General features: G+C 38.1%; 2 protein-coding genes across 3 annotated transcripts in view; one reads left to right on the top strand and one right to left on the bottom strand.

Moving 5' to 3' along the window:
* The window catches only part of LOC145456710 (WD repeat-containing protein 19-like), a 392,619-nt gene that overhangs the window by 328,649 nt on the left and 44,786 nt on the right, over positions 1 to 19,184 (bottom strand). The window lies entirely within an intron of this gene.
* On the top strand, positions 1,439 to 17,833 carry LOC145457254 (uncharacterized). 2 transcript variants are annotated; one of them, XM_080335444.1, is made up of 28 exons: positions 1,439 to 1,638; positions 2,287 to 2,582; positions 2,805 to 2,912; positions 3,484 to 3,567; positions 3,628 to 3,797; positions 4,425 to 4,572; positions 4,949 to 5,071; positions 5,190 to 5,303; positions 5,612 to 5,739; positions 5,872 to 5,991; positions 6,314 to 6,440; positions 8,333 to 8,491; positions 8,687 to 8,778; positions 9,605 to 9,812; positions 9,908 to 9,989; positions 10,057 to 10,178; positions 10,425 to 10,556; positions 11,193 to 11,323; positions 11,793 to 11,927; positions 11,991 to 12,147; positions 12,588 to 12,765; positions 13,219 to 13,289; positions 13,878 to 14,002; positions 14,444 to 14,526; positions 15,063 to 15,213; positions 15,764 to 15,828; positions 16,036 to 16,158; positions 16,876 to 17,833. In XM_080335444.1, exons 1-28 carry the CDS (start codon positions 1,524 to 1,526, stop codon positions 16,944 to 16,946), a joined length of 3,618 nt encoding a protein of 1,205 aa, XP_080191570.1. In that variant the 5' UTR covers positions 1,439 to 1,523; the 3' UTR covers positions 16,947 to 17,833. The 2 variants fall into 2 exon arrangements, with proteins under 2 accessions (XP_080191570.1, XP_080191569.1); XM_080335443.1 differs by having other exon boundaries at positions 11,991 to 12,156.

Genomic DNA, 19,184 nt, shown 5'->3' with positions numbered 1-19,184 from the left:
AACTAAGTAATTCTACCGCATGCAGAGACGTGTTGATTATCGGGATACGGGACTTTTCTACCAAATGCAGAGATTTGATGATGATTGACACATCTGTACGGAATGATATTCTTGCTTGGTACACGTATTTCCATGTTTATTCGTTATTATCCTTGAAAACACCGCATAATCCAAATAGGGGGGCCCTTCGATCAGGGGGGGGGGTGGGCGACCGCCCACCTCGCCCACCCCAAAAGCCACCACTGCCTATGACCAATGACCATATATTCAATTTATTTATTACTTGAAAACTATCGGGTAAATTCAATTTTCATTATTTTATTCATATTCCTAACCACATAATGTACGAAATAAGGCAAAGTCATTTTGAAGATGCAGTTGACCTTTAAGCATTTCATCATTTCAATACACCATTGCGATACAATGAAAAAAATAAGACGGTGCCGAAACGACCTGGAGTAGTCTTCGAAATCAGACAACCCGACTGGCCTAGGCGATGTAAAAAGAAGGCATGCACACTGAATGAAAAGTAATAGAAGAAAATATGAAAGGACAATTGACAAAAAGAGGTGACATGTGTCGGAATTAAGCCGAGGTATGTCAGGTCGTGGTCCAGTAAACTCGAAGGCAGACCATTCCTTGCGATAACCCTCAACCCAAGGACTTCATGCTTAATTTACTGACGCCTGATCATAAGAACGAATGATAGACGGATGGACAGACATACACATTTTATTAAACAAGAATCGCAATCCGTATACAATAGACTGAACAGAGTTTGCAGTGATGCGATCCTTATGGGCTCCCGCGATCAGCCAGTCAACTGTCTGCTTCTAATGCCTTTTAATCATTTGGATATGTAATTGTAAATGAATGCCAACATTTATGTAGTTTAGATACATACGTGAATACGAAATAAATTTATTTAGATTATTCGCATTCTGTATGATAAATGAGCTCAGATCTACACCATGGAGTGATATCGTCACGATTCGGTTGCAGATTCGGTCGACCGTGACAAAACTAAACAAACAAGACTCAACGTATAATATGTTATGAATAAGTCGGCGCTACTTTCAAGTTGTATCGTTTTACGGACAAGGGTTTTAAACATGGGGTTGTTGTAAGGATTGGAGTGTTACGAGTGTTAACTTACATTGCGGCGGTAATTTTGCGTAGCATTCAGTACAGAACAGCAGCGAAATGAAATATTTTCCGCTACTACGTTGTTATTTACCTATATTTAGTACGAGTAAGATAACGTGTGTCGTCGAAAGCATATGTATGACATGGTTACACAAAACCAGAGGTGGTCAGAAAAGAAATACTTCTATTATTTCGCAGTATTGAAGTAGCTTTTTCCACTAAGCACTCGAGGGGTTATGATTTTATAAAAAAAAGGTTAAACAAACCAACATTGGCTACTTTTAGCTCCTCTGCACAAAACTTTATTTTTTCTCCAAAACGCAGCACTCCAGTTATGCATGTTAAGTTCTTACGTAATAGGATATATGTGTTAAACTATGTACGAAGCCGGTGATTCTTCCAATATATCAAACTGGGATGAAAAGATTCAGAAGCTCTTGGAACAAGGAAGACGTCTCGGCTCTGTGGAGACAACCTATGAACCCAAACATAGTGAGATTTTTAACACAATATCGATATTGTTGCGATTTCAGTGGCGATTCAGGTTGCTACTAAATGAAATTTGTAATAAATAAATAAGGAGTACATAATTTCAGCACTCGAAAGAACCATCTTTCCTTACTCTACTCAAATCATTAGAATCAATACCTGATTCATATCCGTGTACTTTTATCATTGTGCACATTCCTAACCATAATATTGTGTGACAAAATTTGAATAAACTACCCAATTCCAAGCTCTAGTCTTTGAGATATAGGTATATTACTGAGTTATGCCTTATGCTCTTGGCCCATGTCAACTTTCCGGTCTCATTTTCAAGACCACAAACCATGTTGTTTCCTGATTAGTGAAATTCGTCTTAAAAACGAGACCAAAAAACGGATGAATCAAAAACTGTCTCAGTAAGCACAATAGATATGTCTTCTAAGATGCGTTTTATTGACCGGTCTGATTTTAAAACCAAATGATCGTCACAATTCTATATTGTCTCAAAAAACTGAATCAGTCTCAATTTTAAGACCTCACTTTATCAGCAAGACTGAAATTGCTGAAAATGAGACCAAAGCATTCTCATGTCTTAAATTTGACACCAAATTTGTCTAATTTTTTTGTAGTGTGGTTTATTTTGTGTTTTAACAGACACAAGGACTGAATCTCAACCACTTGCTGACGACGTTTCCCGGTTGAAGCAAGAAATTGACGAACAAAACCGCAAAACTTTAGAACTGCAAAGCGAAATCAGAGAAGCAACTGAAAATTTCCGATCCAGCATGCCTCGAAGAAGTTTTATATCAAACATGAACCATAACAACAATAATATTAGTGTTGCGGCATTCTCTCACCCAAAATCCGCTACAGAAGGCTCTGGTGATTATGTGCCATTCGTCAGGGCAAGTACTAAAGAACATCTTGAAAAAGCCTTGGAAGATTCGCAGGTAGGGATAAATTTGCTCGCAGATTGGCCTATGGTAACAGGCTTTGTGTCAATATAGTTTTCTTATCAAATAACATATAATATCATCGATATGTATATTCTATAAAATCTCTTGCATTAGTAGCATTTTGACTAAATTTATAATTCCAATCTGTCCACCATACGGTAGTATACTTGTTCGGGGTACCAGGTTTTAAAAGCATTTGAATGATTTTTTTACCAGGAGCAAGTTCGGTATCTCACCAGGAAATTGGAAGAGACACAAGAGACTACTGACAAACAGAAAGTTCAGTTCAGAACGACGGTGGAAGAGTTACAAATGAAACTTCAGGTGACTGCAATCTTAGCAAGTAACTTGCGATGAAAATCGAATCTGAAGATATAGTTAGTGAAAAATTGAAAATCAAAGTGAAAATTTTTGTGCAACACTGTTACTATTGAGTAATAATATATTCATATTGAAATAAACCCAAATATTATCGTCTGCCGCACCAAATATATGTATAAAAATTTGAAAAATCGACACAAACGGCTGTCTTGAGCTCAATTACTATTTTTGCATAGTATAGGCAAATTTCGAAATTTCCACTCTTGCTTCTGAACACTGCACAAATGTAAATTTTGTAGTTCTGTCACCTGAATGTCAGGCAATTTACGACCAAATAATGTGTGGAATAGGTTTCGCTTGATTGAGTTATTATCAGTTGTCTACCTGAAAAATAAAATTGATAGCCAACCCTTTGTCTATTGCTGTAATAAAATTTGGTGTCACGATTCTTTAAAATGCCGTGCATTACTTTGAATAGAATATTGTGTTCACATACAAATATTGAAATAAACTTGAATGTAGCCTACCTCCAAGTTTCTCTTCAAGTGGGATTTTAATAGATTTTGCTATTTAGGAAACGATAGCCGGCCGGAAACAACTTGTTCAACTGAGGGAGAGTGAAATGGAAGAGAGAGATGACATGATACACCAACTTCAGGTTTATTAATCCGTTTGTGACTCGCCCCCTATTCACCTCATTCGATTATTTATATATCAGAAAACCGTGAAAGAACTTGCTGGCGCAAATCAGATGCAAGAACAGTCTCTGCAAGAATCAAATCACCGATTAGAGCTTTTTGAAAAGCAAAATCATACTTTTGAAAAAGCGTTGGATAGAATTCGAACTATTTTCGCATCTCATGATAAAATCAAAGGGAATCTGTGCAGGTACGGTAGCATTGCTAAGTTACGAGCATACATTTACAGAAGTGGCCAAAGCAGTCTGTAGAAGTAGGATTAATGATGTAAATTTCTACTCAATTACTGGTATATAGCGATTTCCTATATATGTCAAAATAGAAAAAATAGATATGTTCGGGGGGTAGCATACCTCTAGCAGTAAATCAGAGGTGGCTATATTGGAAAATGCAAGATGTATCTTCGCGAATAAGACAAAATAAATAAAACCACCACAAATCGGTACGTACGGTCTTTGAAAATATGCTCAGTTATTGCGACACTGGGCTCTCGGTTGACAATTTTACATGGAAATATGATGCTGATTCTACCCAAAACTACATCTACTTTTCCGAAAGTGTGAAAACGTAAAAAAACTTTCAGTATAAGTAAAACTAGTCTACAAAGATGGCCGCCTATAAATTATCATACATGGTAATTGAGTAGGCTACCAGTGCAGTTATATTTTGGAGCACTCAGTCAGATATTTAGCTTTTATGTTGGTTCAATTTCTGTCATATATGCTTAGTGAATCGTTCTGATCCAACTTGACTAAAAATAAAGTTCTTGAAAACAGATTGGTTAATCAACCTGTTTCAAATTTTTCTCGCTTTTAAGATCGAGCGGGAGCCACCGTTTTCGTGAAATGTCTGTCGAATTTGTCGTCGATACGGTCGAGCGAGCGATGAACGACACATACGAGGAAATCGAAGCGATGAGGAACAAAATTATGGAACTCGAAAATGGGATTTACGACATGAAACAGGTTTTCCATTTACACGGTCTTTCAACCGATTGCCTAGGTCAGCGGCACCCAGCGCATGGGTCACGACCTAAAATTGGATGGCATGATTTTTTCAGGCATATTGTATCATAGGCGAAAAAAAGTAACAAGAAATAAAATGTAAACGTGTCGAGATCACAGGCCTTACTAAGTGCTCAAACTCATTTTGCTTCAAAACTGTGCAACAATTTGGTCTGTAAAAAAGTATTACGACTATTTTTTGGGTCGCAAGATTTGATAATTCTGAATTATTTTTTACTGTGTAGTGTTCAAAACGTGTTAGGAACCAAAGGCGTACCTTATTGTTTGATATGTATTGATCCGAATATATTTAGTCATACAATCTGATTTTATCAAGGATCATAATAAGGAAGTGAATCTGCTGTCTGTGAAACAACAAGAAGCAGCAGAGATGCTCAGAATTGAAACAAACGAACGTGTTCTAGAGGAGAAGTTGAACACGGAAGGTGCCATGAAGCAGGTTGGCTTTTGTTAGCATTCGTTCTGAATAAAGGCTGTTCTGGGCTGGATAAACCATTTCCGACGTTTCTAATGCCACTACAACAGCGTGATGGTGCCAATATTTATACTTTTTTCAGGTTTACTCCTTACAAGATGAGCTCCAACAGCAGAAGTTGACTTTAGCTTCCAAAGAGCAAGAGATCCGCGATGTCGAGAAAGAAATGACAATCATCACTACGCAATTTGAGGAAGTAAGTCTAATTATGCAAATGTAAGAATATTGGCGAATTTCGCAGAAAAAATAGCCCTAATAGATTGTTTCTGACCTAAAATGGTCCAACAGCAGAACAACTCAAGTAAGCGCAGAATGCTTTTCATCATATCATCATGCGCATGCAATGCATGAATGTACTATTCTATAGCGTCATTTCTCTTACTAAAGCAAATTTGCCATTTGTAACGTACCAGTAGAAATTTAGGGTGAGTATGAATTTGCAGGTATCTACATTTCCGATATGCCATTCTAGAGATTAGTCATGATTTTTTCATCCCTTTTCAGCTGAAGAATCATTACTTCGACGACAAGGAATCACTACAAAACAAACTTTGCCAAGTTGAAGCGGAACTGGCTTCGAAAACGCAGTCAAACGATACTTTTAAGCAGGAATGCGAAAAACTGAAGCTACAGTAAGAAAAATAGAATATTGGTTCTGAGCAGAATTGTGATTTTTGGATATCCATGGTCAATCGTTAATTGTTTTTGTATCGTATCTATTTTGATCAATCCTGAGATGAGCTATGTTGCCTACTATCACACAGATTGGCCGAATCGCAGCAGCATTTTCTCCGCACGAATGAAGAACTCAAGTCTGAGAGAGAACAGAGGCGGAATCTTTGTGTCAAGGATAACGAATCCTGCAAAGATATTAATGAATTACGGTAATTTTTAAAGTTGCTAGCTAACAGACGGAAATAACTAACCAAAGCTGATATGGTTTATGGTAAAATTTGAAAAATTTTTATATTTTTTTATAATAAATTCAAAATTTTCAAACTCCTGTGCGTTCACATACACCTGTTGGAATCCAGCCAAATTTGGTGTGCAGCGTTTTGGTAACCTAGCAATTTAACCAGTGAATCCCCAGAATCTGGAAAAAAGCTATTTTCGAACAACCCTATAGTGCTATTTGATCGTGATGAAAGATGTGCATGTCTCATCGGTTTTATGCCGCTGAAGCTTATCAACGATTTTTAATTCTAGCCGTCAACTAGACCTCAGGAATGCCGAGATCTCATCTTTGAAAGAGGAGTCTTCTGGAGTGAGAGCTCAACATTCTATTCAACTGGTTGAAAAAGTCAGGGAGGCGGAACTGGTCGAAAGGTCAAAGGTATCGGCGTGTTCAAATGATGATAAAAATTAGGGCTAGACACAATGGTTCGAGTCTAGTAATGAGTGAAGATTTTTTCGGGTAATTTTTCTCATTTTGTCGTGTCGCAGTATAGGAAACATGAAGCAGTTGTGGTACAAGGCTACAAGATTCACTGATTAAATTGTTTGGTTGCCTGAAAAAAACGCTCCTCACCGAATTTAGCTCGATTCCAACTGGTAGATGTGAACGCACAAGAGTTTGAATTTATTACGAAAAAAAAAACTTTAAATTATTCTGTCAACCCCATCAAATTGTTGAATTGTCTACAAAAACGATGCAATACTAATTTGACACAATTCGAACTCGTAGAAGCTAAGATATTTGAATTTTTCATTAATAATCATGGGAATACCCACTGTCCAGGCTATTTTTGTGAATCTAACTGCAATAACTTCGCTTCTACTGTTGGAAGTGAACAAAAATTGGTAAGAAAACTTTACAATTTCCATGGGTTGACAGTAAAATTTAAAAAAATTCAAAATTTTTGAATAATAAATTCAAAAAAACTCCCGTGCGTTTACATCTACCAGTTGGAATTGAGCCAAATTTGGTAGGCAGCGTTTTTTATGCAACCTAACAACTTAATCAGTGAATCCCCGCGATCCAGATTCAGTATTGTCACAAAGTGCAATGAGATAGGCATAGGCGCTGAACCTAGGTAGGCATACCTAGACACTTTTTTAGGTATGCTGCATACCTAGAATTCGGTTTGGCATGTATCGGCATAAATCCCGATTGTGTTATTTAGAACGAATCGCAATTACGACATTACCTGCTGCCGCTTATGTGAGCGAGGTAACCCGTTGCGCGTGGCCAATTAGCGAGAAGCGTGTTGCCAATTAGCGAGATTCGTATGTGTGCACAGTAACGCGACGCGATTTCCGCTGAGATGATCGCGAAATTATGTCATTGATTGCCGTGCGCTCGGCAATCGTCGCTTGGGACGCTTGCCTGATTTATCGCGTCTCCAACAAGCCTAGTTTCACTGATATCATCGCTTGCCTACACAATCCCATCTACAACAGGTCTGGTACGAAAGATATCATCGCTGGCCAACTATCGCGTCTCGAGCCTAGCATGCGTTGGCTCCTATCTCTCGATGGCTTGGAGACAATGCCGTTAGGTGTATGCTGATTAGCGATTGTGATTAAAGAGTGACATCGCCAAACTGAATGACATCGAATGTCCGCAGACATGTGCCATTGTCGGTGCGCCGTGCATGCGTGATTGAATTCCTCTAATACTTGAACATAATCATCAGAAGATGTGTGTCAAGGCTTGAGTTGTAAAAGACGAGAAAGGTTTGAACAACCTGAAATCGGTGCTATTATAGAACAGATTCCATAACAATTCGGACATTTTGCCTTGCGCAAATCGTCGCCAAGGTTATGTAATACCAATACGCGTTGATAAGCGGCGTATTTAATTATTCACGAGCGATCAGGGAGTCGCTAATTGACAGCACTTCCGGAATCGTTGACAAGCTTATCATACGCGCAAGTTCGTTAACACGAGGAGATTGTATAATTGGCATTGACGCATGCACTTAACCCGCATGAATCGATGCTACATTAACCCTAATTATCAATTCCGTCACATTATGACGTCATCGAACCCGCATACTTGAGGAAAATTAGCGTTCGGCGCCTATGGAGATAGGTGTGCTAAAAAAATACCAAATAATCTTTAACGTGATACAGAACTGGCGATATATTTTTTGTGGTTGCATAAAAGGTGCATGTTTCAACTTTCCACGTCATTCATACTCTTTGGACATCATAATAAGTAATATTCAATTACTCGACTAGAAGTCTAATAATTCTGTACATCAATTTCCATATTATTTTCAGGCCGACAGGAAGTCGTCGGAATTGAACGAAGAAATTTCTCATTTAAAGGAAGAATTTACGAGGACAAAAGCGAACTTGGAGTCTGCCGAAAGGCAAATTTCCGATATCATGGTAGAGCGTTCTGCGACACTGAAGTCACTCGAGGAAAAAAGCCTGCAAGTAATGAAAATATGTTTGAGCATAATTTTGCACTGAAAGCGTTCTGGTGTAGCTAATAATAAATATTGTGCAAGGATGGACGACACTAACAGAGTAGGCTACTGAAATTCAATCTCTGACCTAGCATTTGCTATTTGTATATCGGCAATAATATGTGATAGCACCAGCTTGATGCATTCGAATAATTGTTTTCAGCTGGAGAAATTGACATCGCAATGGAATGTTGCTGAAAGAAAGTTGGTGGAATCTGAAGAATCTCGACGCAGAGCAGAAGAGAAATGGGAAAAGTGAGTTATGGGAAGAATAGCTCCATTTAGATCCAAATGCGTTAGCGGCTGCGAAAGCAATAAATTCAATCTACACATAGGGTCACCATATTTCGAGATCCTGGAGAGAGGATGCCTTTTACAAATTGCAAAACTTGAAAAATCGGACGAGAAAACGGGTGGTTTGAAAATTTTGACTGGAAATACCGTTGTGTTGACTAAAAAAAATCCCAGTTTCGCGTCATTTGTGGCGTTTTCCAATTCCGCCTGTGCTATCGCCGGACTGTGAAAGCTACAAAGGAGGACGAATTGCCAAAGAGGAGGACATTTTGGGCATTTTCAACTTCTTGATTTAGAAGGACAAATCCATGTGGTTACCCTTCTTGCTTAAAGCTTCGAAAAACTACTACATTCACAGTAACTTTTATTAATGAGTTTCAATTTTTTTGCGTTCCTCTTATCGTGAGTTACTGAGACAAAACAGGGTTGAATTCAGAACCAAATGGCGAATTACAACCCAGTAATCATAATCCACCATTTTCTTTTGAATTCAACCCTGTTTTGATTTCATTACTGTGCACGTAATTCTTAATGAGGGACAATCTAAAAGTATTTGAGTAAATGAACCGTATGATGAACACAGATTTGAAAGCTTTATTAAAATTCAGCTCCGCAAATCAATTATACTTTACTATAATCATCTTGTCCCAGCACGTAACAATAGAAATGGGTAAAATACATATTTGGTACGCAAAAGTCTCTGACGAGTGTCAGCCGAATGTATTCTGGTTCATTTCATCATAAATATATTATCCGAATATTCTGCGAATATCTCGCTTTTTCGCAGACTGTACGCAGAGTACAACGATATTTACGAGAAGCTAAAAACGGCACAAGCGAATCACGACACGATCAAATCGCAGACTGTCGAAAAAGAGAGAGAGCTCTTGACCCTTCAACTGCGCGTACAATCTCTCAAATCCGACATGGAGAGAACGAAAAGCGACCTGGATGAGGTCAAAATACAAAAGCTGAATTTCAAAGCTGATCTTGAGGTGAATTTTTCATTTTTTTTCATTTTTTTTTGTAATTTCACCATCTCAATGGATTTTTTCACGTTCTATAAATATGAACTTGGTTCCGTGTCTAGGATAAGACAAAGGCATTGCACAAGCTCGAAAGCCAAGCAGCATCCGATAAAAGAACAATTACCGACTATGAAGCAAGAATAGGTAACACTAATTTACGCCCTTACAAAAATTAATGTCCCAGATTATGGATGAAAAATTGACTTTTCAGGAGAGTTGATACAGGAGAAAAACAGAGCTAGCACCAGAGCCCTTCAGCACGAAGATGAAAATGAAATTTTGAAAAAATCATTGGAATCCGCGCAAAGGGAATTGGAAGAAGCCAGAACTCAAGTAATGTATCCAAACCTATACTACATATCAATCTCTTTGGTTTTTGTAGACTTTTTTGACATAAAATATCCGTTCATCGTCATTTTCTGTTTTCTTTGCTACACATACTCTTTTTGATTTATCATTTGTAGTTTCTATATGGAGATAGTTCCTTGTCCGGCATGTTTATCGCAATTTTTAAAATTTACTGATGTTTTATCGTAGATCGGAATAAATTCATTGATATTCGACACATCCGGTATCTAGATCACTTATCTGTTGGACGAGAAAAACGAGACGAAAAAAATTTTGGGCGAAATCGAGTCGAAAGGAAGAATGGAAAATGAAAGATTGCGAAAGCAACTGAAGCAAACGAAGCGTAACCTGAAAGACGCAGAGGTAGAAATGATGCGTCGTATTGGGCTGGGCGAAATCGAATTATAGCGGGTTGTAGCATTGCATTATTGAGTTGATTCAAATCTGCAACTAAATCAGGAGATCCCAACTTTTTTAAACCGTAACCACCGTTGAAATTTATGAAAATTCAATTGCCCCTATTTTTGAAATGAAGAAGTCAACATTAAAATTGAAAATAATGGTTCATTCAGTAACTGGTAGCCTACTTACAATGATATCAATACAACACACAATAAACATAATACTAAATCAACTAGTTATTGAAGTAATGTGACGGTTGGCCTTGTTGGCCAAGAAGTGACTTATCACTGTACTAGTATTTTTAGTAAACTTTATTGATTTCTTTTGTTAGTGGAGGGAACTTGGAGATCATAATTTTTTCATGCCCCCCCCCCCCAAATAAGGGTCGTGGCCCTTTGTAGGGAACCGCTGGTCTAAATGAATAGGCTGTGTCGATACAAACACTGCTCTGTTAAAAATCAGCCTAAATTTAGGGATTTAGGCAGCCAATGTGAAAAACTAGGCCTCGATCCAACGGATGCGGTAAATTCATCAAAATGAAAATTTCAAATTACCGGGGCATGTCACTGATATTTTCGATACTGTTCGTTTTTTCAGACATCTCTCATGACTATAAAGTCTGTGGACGGTCGAGCCGCACGTATCGCCGAAAATATGCAAAAGGAAGTCACCAGTAAGCGGTCGCTCATTGACAGCCTGCAAACCGAGCTATCTAAAGCGATAGACAGGTGAGGATTTTGAGTTTATCTAAAGATACTTTTTTGGGTTAGAGACATAATAATTGTATTTTATTTCTATTTATAATTATTTTATGATATATATTTTATGGTGAGCTTCTTGTAGGTACAGAACTTCAATATACAATGGAATAGTGTATTCAATTCATATAGAAATGTACCTGAATATCTTCGACTGACACTCGTCAGGGGTAATTGTCAGCAACCAGTAGAGAATTGGAAAGAAAATTGTGTATCAACAATCGTATCACAAAATGTGACGTCACCGGCATGAAATTTCGAATAGTTGGCTCGAAGAGAGAGCATAGGCCTAATGTACTATTTTTAGATGGTACACAAACTCCTTTTGTAGGTACAAACTTGGTTGGCGTACTTTGATGATAATTGTCATATATTTTAATTGTTTCATTTTACATTTACTTGGCAGTACCTGTGTGTTAATTTTCCATCAATCCTGCAGGTTATCTTATTTTGAACGCGCAAACAAAGCGCTCCAGAGCAATTTGGAAGAGATGGAGACAAATCACGAAGAACTTGCGGATTCGAAAAATAAGTTGGAGAAGGAATTGAAAGAATCGCGGAAATCGGAAAAGGGGTGAGTATCTCCTTTTCGAGAAGCTTTACAGTGAAACTAGTGGGATTTCCATTGCTCTCTCAGATACCGACTTGCTGTCGAACGCTTGGAAAAAGGTCTCGAAAAGGCTGCCGTTAAGAATAGCGAAGCCCAGGCAAAGATTAACGAGCAGGAGAAAGATATCGCGCAGCTGCATATCAACCATAACATGATGTTGATGAACAAACGAGCTAACGGACAAGTAATGCAGGTTTTTGAAAGTTGAATTGTGAATTGTTTACATCTTTTCAACATATAATTTTAAATTATCGCCCTCTGAAGGACTATTCTGGCCCCCATACTGTAATTCACTTGTCTTGATACAAAAATTCTTTGGATGTCACGCTGTCATCCTTGGTAGTTTAGTTGAATATAAGTAACCATTTCCAAGATATGTCAAACTTCTTCAACTGTAATAGGAATATGAAGGGGTCTGAATAGTACTCAAGTAGTTTGAAAAAGTACAACTAATTCCTTACTTAGAATGAGCTTGATTTGACATCAAAGTTTTCAGAATTCAGTAATCTGATTCTAATGTAATTTGGAAAAAAACTGTGTACCTATAATTCGAATTCTAGTATAATTTGGAAATAAATGTGTAGCTATAACTGTAATTGTAATTTAATTTATAATCGCTCACAGATCCCAAGCTCCAACGATAAGCCGTTACCCGGCGCCAACCTGTACCAGCCCGGTCTGATGCCGTCTGGCGGGAACGTGGGCCAATCCATACTGGCGAGACTCATTCTCAACATGACAGCGCAACAGGCTTCGGTGCCAGATGGATTCCGTCAACCGTTACTCACAAAAGACGACAATAGTAAGGGATAATTTGTGATATCATCAATGTATTGATATATTTCTAATCATTTACTCATCTGCGTGAGACTGTGTGACAAAAAATCAATGTATGTTACTTTGTAGCTAACAAAATGACCGACTATTCCTCGGCAGCAGTGGGCACACAGATTTGAGTACTCAAATCTGAATTGAGTATTATATCTAATCGTTTGCGTAGCGTACGATGATTTTTAAGAGCACTGAAATAATGTGCACCTCAGCACTAAGAGTGAATTTATCAACCAGAATTATGTTTCCGATACTATTTTCCAATATGCATCTTACACAACGTAGTACGAAACTGCATACTTTAGTGGTGATGGGAGTGGAAATCACTACTTCTACGCATATCTGAGTAAAAATTCACGGGCTATTTGTACTTCTACTTGGGTAGTAACGCTGACCACTCTGACCACCTCTGCGCGCTTTTTAGGTGACGTCCAGCGGTCCGGAAACCGTCAGATGCCAGTCGTCAGTGACAACGTCGGAGAAGATATGTGTAAAGTAAGTTTGCAGTCATTGTAGATATAACTGTACTTTGCTGTAGGATCTTTCTTCCTCCAAACCGTGATCGTAATAATAACATTGCAGGACTTTGAACCGGACCTGGGCAACTAGTTGATTCTAGTTGTCTAATTAGTCTTGTTACAGCGAAATGTCGGGAATCTAATTCTAAATTGTGAAATATTTCTATGCTGTCATTTGCCATTTTTGCGCTTACTATTAGTATGAACTCTGATTTGACATCAACTGAACTTGATATTTGCTGTGTTTCATTCTAATTCAGAATGCGATTTGATTTCCAAGATTTGTGAATTCGTTAATTTGATTTGGAATCTACTTTGGAAAAGCTGTGTAGCTATAAGTCTAATTGTAATATAATATGGAATAGCTGGAAATTTTATAGTTTTCCAACTCTATCTTTGAACCCCCGGCTGTATATTGATGTGACGCGTGATCAGAAGTGTCATTTGCAGTGGAACAAAGATAGTGTGACATATTCCATCATTTTTCAGCTTTTGTCGCAAGTGTGATCAGAAATGTCATATACAGCAGAACAAAGGTAATATGACGTATTCCATCATTTTTCAGCTTTTATCGCAAGTATGCGATCGATTAAGCAGAATGGAGAAGCCAAGAAGAGAATCAAAACACCGATCGTCATCCGAGAAATATAAAACAAAACAATCGAGAGCACCGGAGGAGCTATGCAAAAGGTGGGAAAATATCACCAATTTGTATTGGATGATCGATCGATCGATGTAATTGTCATAATTACTCGACGAAATGGAATATGCATGACAGCGACTGAATATATCTTTGAAAATTGCAGTAATTACTAGTGTCGATAGTCAGTTTGCGTTAGTTGCGAAGATTATGTGACATTATAGTTATGCAAAAATTTCGACCTAATCTGTTTTTTGAAACTATCTGCTTATGTACTGTTAAGATCTAAATTTTCTACATTGAATTCAACTAGTTTTTACATATCTTGGAAATAACTAACTTGACTTGTAATTGATTACAAATTTGCAGCCAACCAGTACCGACAATAACTATTCTGACCACCTCTGGAACTCGGTGAAATTATTCTCTCCTAGTGATCTCTTGTTGAACCGTTGCGATATGCAGTTTGTTACCGACTCTCTATCTTCCAGCCCGGAATATTCTGTCAATTTGAGCCCGGATCGGTCCACGTCAACTGTTCTTGATACCAGCACTTTTGGATCGACCATAAAAGGTTTGGATTTTTATGATTTCGCGATGTCGCGAATGCGTTTTATTACGCCATATCGAACTTTCGATGTCTGCATATTCTCAGTTTCGATCATTTTCAGCAAATTCCCAACATACATAAATCAATTTTTGTATTTTCTGTGAAAAGTCTCTGCGTGCAGACTTAAACAACTAGAAAATATTCATCTTTTCCAAATTTGAGAAGAATTAGAATCATTGCTGCATTGTTTTTTTTCAAGTAAGATTAGAATTAGAATTAGAAGAATTAGATTTAAGTCTGTAACTTAAATCAATTTCAGTTCATATCAATGACAAATGTCTGCACAGCAAGCTTGGCTTGTTTCACACTGTGCAGTTTTCCAGCAGTATTTTCAGAAAATCCGGAAATCAGATTAGAATTAGATTTCACTCAAAGCCTAATACTCTTTTGAGAATCGCACCACTCAGCCCTAGTGGTCAAATAATGTATGCCTTGCATATAGAGATTTTTATTTCTCTATATCAACAATGAATTCCACTATGCATCTCATGCACTTTCAGATGGCGAATACAGAAGTCCTTTGTCTGCACTTGAAGAAAGCCCAACGGGCCGACCCTTTTCTCCCGTCAGCCAACTCTTGGGAAGAGGCAGTCCACCGCACAATAAAGCTTCAGCCAGAAAATCACCTCACTCGAAAGGAAGACGTAAATTGTAAGGGTTGTTCATAAATTTTTCTTCAAAGTTTACTGAGTGTTTGACAAATTTGTAAGACGTCTAAAAATCGATGCATAACAAATCTGGCTAAATTCCAACCCGTGGAAGCGAAGTTATTGGTGTTCGAAATTTTGGGTTTGAAATTTTAGTTTTTGCGGTGCTGTAAGAATTTTCCACCGTGATACAAATCCGATAACTTTGCATCTAATGGCTGGAATTGAGCCAGACTTGTTAAGACTGCTTACAATTTCATGGGATTGACAGTGAAATTTGAAAAAATGTATATTTCTGTTAAGTAATTTAAAATGTTCTGACTCTAATAGCTTCACGTCTACGATAATTGAGCCAAATTTGGTGTGCAGTGTTTATTTAGCCATCCTTACAATTTTATCGAATATCCAGTAAAATGTGAAGAAAAAAGCTATTATCAAAACAACCCTATTGCTCTGGGCATGTTTATTATTGTTGGATAAAATGCATTTTTTATACAGAAGCTCTGACTTAATCCAGTACAACGTATATAGTCACATGAATATTTTTTATGCAGAGACCTTGAGGAGATGTCAACTTCAATTCCCGGCGCCAGCACAGAATCTACTTCTGACCTCCCTGGTAAGTTACCGCGATGATTACTGAATAATTTTCCGCACATTTTGAAAAAGGCTTCACAAATCATATCAAATAGTGAAATTTTCTCGCTGGTGACTACAATGTTCAATGATCTGACGAGTGTCAGCCAAAAATTATTTCAATATCAATATATTACACAATTGTATATTCAAGTCGTGCAAGTTTCCAATATCATCATTTTTCACACAGCCGGCAGCACCTCAGTTTTGAAACACGCGATCACAAACACAGCAGAAGACCTTTGTCGTCAACTGCAAGACAGATTGGAAGGTCTCAGCAGAATGGGCGGAAGGCTTCAAGAACAAAACAAACGTAAGAGACAAATGGTCCCTGCGGCCACCGTAAATCAATGTTATAAACAAATAATGATTTTCACGTGCTCAAAATCTTGACTGGCGGCAATTTGCCTACGGCCCTCAGTGTAAGCAACACCCTAAAGCTTTCACCCTAGCTGTTCACCTACATTTGATTCGTAACCTGTCAATAACGGGGAAGACATTACAGGTCACGCATTGCATGCACAATAAGGGGAGTGCATGTATATAATAGGGTTGTACAAAACTTACTTTTTGTTTCAGATTTTTGCGGCTATTAGCTAAAATTGTTTGGCTGACTAAAAAAACGTGGCACACCAAATTTGGCTCAATTCCGACCAGTGGAAATGGAGCTACGTTTGTTTAATGTAAAATATTTAAAAAGTATATCTTCAAATTTCCAATGATACCCATGAAATTGTCAAGTCGTCTAAAATGACAACGCCTGAAAATTTTTGCTAAATTCGAACCGGTAGAACCGAAGTTGTCGCAGATGAAGTTTTTGATTCAAAAGTATAGCATTGATGGTGAGTAATCAGAATTATTGATGAAAAAGTCAAATAACTTCGCTTCTACGCATTGGAATTGAGTCAAATTTGTTATGCATAGTCATTTTAAACAAGTTGTGAATTTCATGGGGTAGCCTGTAAAATTTGAAAATTAAATCATAGTTTCACTATGACCGCCTGATTTCGACTTTCCGATCTTCTTCCAGTCACGGAGAAAATGATCAAAAAGCAGGACGCCAAACTTCAGAAAGTTCGCGGAGGAATGAACTTTCGATGACAGAGAGTTGTCGATGACTTCAATTCGTAGTTCGAGTCGACAGCCCGTTTTTACCCCCTCCTCGACACAAGGGAATTGTAATTACTTATGACCTTTTTATGTCAATACGGGAGGTTTTTCTCGGTATCCATACTCAAGGTACGAATACTTGTTGACACCACCTGCTATGCTATTGCATCTGTATTCTGAGTACTCCAGTACTTATGATTTTAGACTTCTTGTACTTCCAGTTGAGCAGTTTTCAGGTTTTAGGGAGGTCTAAACCTAGAATAAAGACTACACATCTTGAGTCAAGAATCCCTTTTCAAATTTTGAATTGCACAACCTGTGAAATAACTACGGAATTTTTTCTCCTTTACTGTGAATTATCGTCGACTGTCTCCCGTTTACCTTTTTTACCATCTTTTTCCTGAAAATTTTTGCGTAAACTTTGCACCCTTCAATTTCACAGTGTTTTTAGGTATTTGAGCACATAACCATTCCACGAACACAAATTTAATTATTGCCTTTTTATAGCCTGGATGCGTTTTAAAAACGCCGATTTAGCATCGATTCACTTTAACGATCTGTATTATCAACAGTAATTTTTGCAACTAAAGTAAGATACATTAACGAACAAGTATTTTCGATATAAAGTATGTGGATTTGCGTCGAGCTTGCTTATACTTTTTAAAATGACAGACTTCATTGTGGCGTTGGATATTTCTATGTAGAGTTATTTCAAGAGAACTGTGTGTTGTGCTGTGTTTTAATGCTAACGCAGAACATGTCCAAACCTTTCATAAAAATTACATGTCGGTAATTCCTGCATTTTCTGATTTGTATCATTATATTATCTTTCCGTTGTTAACGATACTTTGTTAAATAATAAATATAGCAACTGAGAACTGCGCCTGTGTTGTTGAATGGTCGGTCACAGCAATCTTGCCAGGCAGTGCAGCTAGGTATAGTTGAAGCGTTCAGGCGAAATCAAACGGATGTCCGGCTTGTCGGATAGGAGTATATCATATATAATGCGTCCACGCGCAATTTCCCCGTCTCTGCATTAAAATCAGTAACTCGGGGAGTTCTACTTAACTTCAATATTTGCTTCAATCTAGGGCTACCATATTTCGGAATCGGCAAAGGTGGACACTTTTTCAAAATTTTTAAACTTTAAATACCGGAGGGAAACCCTGAAAAATGGTATCATGCATCATGCTTCGACCCGAGTCGAGTTTTCGAGCATCACTCACGACGACGACCCACCAGAATATGATATGTCAAAGTTCAAATACGTACCTGTTATTCCACCACAAATAGTATAATGCCTGTTATCAATCACATTAAAGAAAGGTATATTTTCGATCATACCGATTTCATTGCGCTTTGTGACAATGTTGTGGCGATGATCATGACATCGGAAAAGTGTTATTTCCAGTGACGCTCGTAGCTTTGTACTATACGTTTCGAATGCTGCAAATACGGCCAATCAAGGCTTTAAGCCTTCCACAGTGGAAAATATTATCGAAACTATAATTCTTGTTGATCAATTAACTTTCAGTGATGAGAAGCGTAACATTTCAGTACTCGAAAAAATCATTTGTCATTACTGGTCTCGAATCATCAAAATTGAAACTCGGTTCAGATTCGAGTACTTGAATCATTGTGCAAATCCCTAGCTATGAACAATGAACAATGAACATAGATAGTGAAAGTGAGCGATTTTCTGAGGTACGCAAGTGTGGCAACTGCCAACTGGCAAACCGGGGTTTCCACTACCAGAATGATGTATATTTGCCGTTTAGAAATTATGTTGCGCGTGGTATGGCTTTGGCTGGAGACCGCGTTTTGAGTTAGTTGATGAGGGAGTTAGCTGAGGGCGTGGCTGAAGATGGTATTTCTATGTGTGGTAGCGTGAAGTGTGAGTAGTCGGGAGCAGCACTCATGCAGCAGCATGAAGTAGTTGTATGTAGTATTAGGCAGTTAGGGTGTGAAGCAGCAAGTAGTTGGCATTGTATTTGTAGGCTTGAGGTGGATTGGGGCATGGAAAGATGACGGACGATGCTGCGCAAGCATCTAGGTAATGTAGGTAGTCCCTCGCCCGTAGATGACAAGGCTGCTGCTGGTGTAGGTTTCGGCCTAGCTGTCGGAATACATACGGTCAGTGTGAACTTGCGTGCTGAGTGTAGGCCTGTGTCTTGTATTGGTAGGTCGTCTGTTTCCGTTATCATTTTGCATGTGTCGCTATGTATTGTG

The sequence above is a fragment of the Botryllus schlosseri genome, chromosome 15, assembly GCF_051294905.1.
Source record: "Botryllus schlosseri isolate E-star chromosome 15, Bs_hap1, whole genome shotgun sequence".
Lineage (NCBI taxonomy): Eukaryota > Metazoa > Chordata > Ascidiacea > Stolidobranchia > Styelidae > Botryllus > Botryllus schlosseri.
The sequence above is the reverse complement of the archived record's forward strand: the minus strand, read 5'-3'. Positions and strand labels throughout refer to the sequence as shown.

Bases quoted from the DNA above. Each gene is read 5' to 3' on its own strand.
- LOC145457254 (XM_080335443.1), top strand. From the start codon at position 1,524: ATGTACGAAGCCGGTGATTCTTCCAATATATCAAACTGGGATGAAAAG. The intron at 2,913-3,483 runs GTGACTGCAATC...TTTGCTATTTAG, and splicing joins AGTTACAAATGAAACTTCAG to GAAACGATAGCCGGCCGGAA. The intron at 10,557-11,192 runs GTAGAAATGATG...TCGTTTTTTCAG, and splicing joins GTAACCTGAAAGACGCAGAG to ACATCTCTCATGACTATAAA.